Below are 4,033 nucleotides of genomic sequence, written 5' to 3' on the forward strand. Positions count from 1 at the left end.
TCTCTTTTGTAAAATAAATCCTACAAAATGAGGTCAAGCCCCTCCTCCTGACTGAACTTTCTATGGACTCCCTGATAATCCACATGAGTTCTTAGTCTTTTCAAGTCCCTTAGTCTGTGGGTCTGTTTCAATCATCTTACATTGAACTATACCAAAAATGTAGAATTTATTATTTTATATATGGGTCTGTCTCCTAGCTAGATATGAGGACAGGAAACTTTCCTAATTTTTTTTTTCATCCTTACCACCCACCTTGATATATTTATCTAGCAAACCCTTAGTGAGGGCTGGCAGATTTATTGTTCCCATGTGATATTACATGGCAAAATCTCTGTGCAATTACTGTGGGCAAGCTAAACTGTCATTTTAGTTCCATAGACTGACCTAGTTTAGAATATGTGGTTCATCTAAGAGAAGAATCTGGCATATACCATTGGTCTAAATGTTCTTCAGGGGCAAGTCTGAATAATCATGTTTTATTTTCCCTAGGTTTTTTCTTTTTAATGGCATTTCCCATCAGTACTCTAGCTAATGGTTTTCAACAGCAGCTGATGAAGGCAGTTGTTGGAAGATAGCAGTTCCTGGGAACCTAACCCATCCACAGCAGCTCCGAGAAGGTTAACTTCCAGTTACCATCAGCAGCTCTTATTCATCACCTCTCTGAGCTCATCTGAACCCCTCAAAAGTTAGATCTGTGCGGTATTATGGAAATATCCTCCACTAACATCTGGCAGAGTTTTGTCTCCTGAGGAAACCCTCATAGTACCTTAGCAACAGACTTCCCATACATTCTTATACATATGTAATGAGCAATGCCACAAGAAACATACTTTTACCTGGACTAGGGGGCCAAACATCCTTTACTCGTATTACAGTTTTCTTGGCATGGGGTAAGCCCCCACACTCCCTCCTAGATATTTCAGTAATTCCCCTTGTCTCAATCCTATCCAAAGGTAAACTCCTGGAAAATTTGACAAAGGCTTTAAATATCTCTTCATTTAAAGTCTTTAATTCAGGGGCACCCGGGTGGCTCAGTTGTTAAGCATCTGCCTTTGGCTCCGGTCATAATCCTGGGGCTTGGGATAGAGCCCTGCCTTGGGCTCCCTGCTCCGCAGGAGGCCTGCTTCTCCCTCTCCCACTCCCCCTGCTTGTGTTCCCTCTCTCGCTGTGTCTCTCTCTGTCAAATAAATAAAATCGTTAAAAAAATAATAAAGTCTTTAATTCAATAGAATAATTCATATGATTCATCAAAATTGAGAACCAAACGCATTCATTAAGAATCCATTAAATCAGGGTGCCTGGGTGGCTCAATTGGTTAAGCAGCTGCCTTCAGCTCAGGTCATGATCCCAAGGTTCTGGGATCAAGCCCCGCATCAGGCTCCTTGCTCAGCAGGGAGCCTGCTTCTCTCTATGCCTGCCACTCCCCCAGCTTGTGCTCTCTCTCTCTCTGACAAAAAAAAAAAAAAAAAAAAAAAACTTAAAAAGAATCCATTAAATCTCTGAAGATATTATGTAAATGTAATGACATCTGGTTTTTATCATTTGGTTAAAGTCTTAGCAATCTAGCAAGTCAACAGCTAGTGTTGGGACACATCTTGTTCATCTTTTTAACCAGACCTCTAGGACCAAATGTTTTGTTTTCTCCTTCGGACAACTTAAACTAACCAGAGTTGAGAATGCTGCCTATCCCACTATTTCCTCTCCTAGCCCTTGAGACTTCCTAGAAAATATCAGTATTAGAGTAACTCTGACCATCTATTCCATCCATTGTATCACCCACACAACCATAAATTTCTAGGACATAAAATATTGAACACACAAGAAAGAATGTCTACCAGCTTTCCATATCTGTTCCTAGTCTCTGCAAATATTGAACATTCAGTAACTATATTATTACAATGAATTCTCACACAAATCTCCTCACACCAAATTTGAACAGACACTTAAAATGCCAGAAACAATTTGGTAGTGTATCCCATTCGCTATGTCAATCGAGGGCAAATTTTCCAGATTTAATGGAGGAAAAAAAGAGAGGTTTGAGTCCCACAATATCAGAAATTGCTATTAGTTGACAAGAATTTTGCACATCACCTCCCATCGGAAATCCACATTGGACGTGAGATGCAAGAATTAAAACATCAAACTCATAAGTAAATAGTACTGAAGGGATGTCATTCTTCATTCCATTCCTCTTTATGATTCAAATCACCTCCTGCTTCCTTAGATTACACCTGGTGGAGACTGGGATGTGACCAAAAACTTAATAGGTAATTAGTCCTGAAAGAGGCCTTAGACAAACATTAGCATCTCAGATTGCTCTTCCCAGGAGACATAACCAGGCCAACTGCATAGCTTTGTTTCTGTTCAAAGGCACATCCCCTCTATTTATTCCCATTATGGTCAGAAATACAGAACAAGCATCCATCACCCTCTTGTCTGGATTAAGCTGCATCAAAATATTTGGGAGACAAGATCTCTACACTCCTGGGGACCTCCATCAGGTATCACTCCTTTACAATCAGAGGTCCGAGACTGAACAGGGCTCAATCTCTGAAGCAAAAAGAAGTGACAAGTTTCTAAACCTTAACATTTTACAAATACTTGCAGACTATTAATAAATGATGAGGTCACTCCTCATGTAGGGTGAAAGTATGAACCTCCAGGACTTAAAGGTATCGTGTTTGTGTGGAATCAAGGGAGCTGTCAGTCCATTTGGCATATTATCTGTGTCAAATTAAGCTTTCTTTATCTGAAGGCAGTATGAATTTTGTTAGAGTCCATTCATGTGCATATTATTGGGGTTAAGGTTTCTGATAGGACAAATCTGGACAGGACCTCAACAGGACCATCTCTTCTTTTGTAACCTCTTCAAGGCATCTTTGATTTCCTTGTTCCTCAGACTGTAAATCAAGGGGTTCAACATGGGAATAACCACAGTGTAGAATACTGATGCAAATCTGTCAAAGCTGGAGGAACCACCAGAGCTGGAACTCAAATAGACAAACACAGCTGAGGTATAGAAGAGGGAAATCGCTGTCAGATGAGAAGCACAGGTGTTGAAAGCCTTGGACCTGCCTTTAGCTGAAGTGATCTTCATGATGGAGATGAAAATATAGCCATAGGATATCACGATAATGAGAGCATTTATTATCCCAAAGATCATTGTTAATATAGCAGTCAACAGTTGTACAAAGAAAGTGTCAGTGCAGGACAGGACTATCAGTTGGGGCATGTCACAGAAGAAGTGGTTGATGACATTAGGCCCACAAAAGTGGAGCTGAAACATGGTACATAACTGGGATATAGAAGCAGAGAGTCCAGCCAAATAGGATCCCAGCACCATCCGAATACAGAGGGTGGGTGACATGATTGCTGAATAGAGAAGTGGATTACAAATGGCAGTGTATCGATCATAAGCCATGGCTGTCATGAGACAAGACTCACTCAGTCCCATGGTTGAAAAGACGAAGTACTGAACAGCACAACCCATAAAGGTGATAACTTGCTGCTCCTGGAAAAAGTTGGAGAGCATCTTGGGAGCTGTAGAGGTCACATAGCAGATATCTATGAAGGACAGATTACTGAGGAAGAAGTACATGGGCATGTGGAGGTGAGAGTCCATCCTTATTAAGATGATGAGGCACAGGTTCCAAGTCAGAGTCAAAATGTAGATCAGCAAGAATACAACAAAGAGCACTGCTAGGATTCTAGGAAAATCAGAGAATCCCAAAAGGATGAAATAAGTGATCTCTGTAATATTTCCTCCCCCAATCATTGGCTTGCTGCTTCTAAAATCAGAAAAGAGAGAAGAGAATGCACTGCAGACTCAGGTGAAATGACAGCATTACAATTCTCATATGTACCATTTTTTTCCTCCACTGAGTTCAGGGAAAGAAGCAATGCCTCCCTGTCCTGATGAAAAGACCCAGTTTTCATCTCAAATTGCCAAGAAGTGCCTTTTTTAAAGTGCTTCAGGTTCTCAATTATTTCATGGGTCTCATGAAAATTAAAAGATATTTAAAAATTGATTGAC

General features: G+C 40.5%; 1 protein-coding gene across 1 annotated transcript; it reads right to left on the reverse strand.

Moving 5' to 3' along the window:
* Positions 1–2,836: 2,836 nt before the first annotated feature.
* LOC118015607 (olfactory receptor 5AN1) lies at positions 2,837–3,775 on the reverse strand. Its single transcript, XM_035012346.1, has one exon. The coding sequence runs from the start codon at positions 3,773–3,775 to the stop codon at positions 2,837–2,839; it is 939 nt and encodes a 312-aa protein (XP_034868237.1).
* Positions 3,776–4,033: the final 258 nt, after the last annotated feature.

The sequence above is a fragment of the Mirounga leonina genome, unplaced genomic scaffold, assembly GCF_011800145.1.
Source record: "Mirounga leonina isolate KUSES-001 unplaced genomic scaffold, KU_Mleo_1.0 Mir_166, whole genome shotgun sequence".
Lineage (NCBI taxonomy): Eukaryota > Metazoa > Chordata > Mammalia > Carnivora > Phocidae > Mirounga > Mirounga leonina.

What these genes read in the sequence shown, in the direction of transcription:
- LOC118015607 (XM_035012346.1), bottom strand. Translation starts at nt 3,775, where the DNA reads ATGATTGGGGGAGGAAATATTACAGAGATCACTTATTTCATCCTTTTG.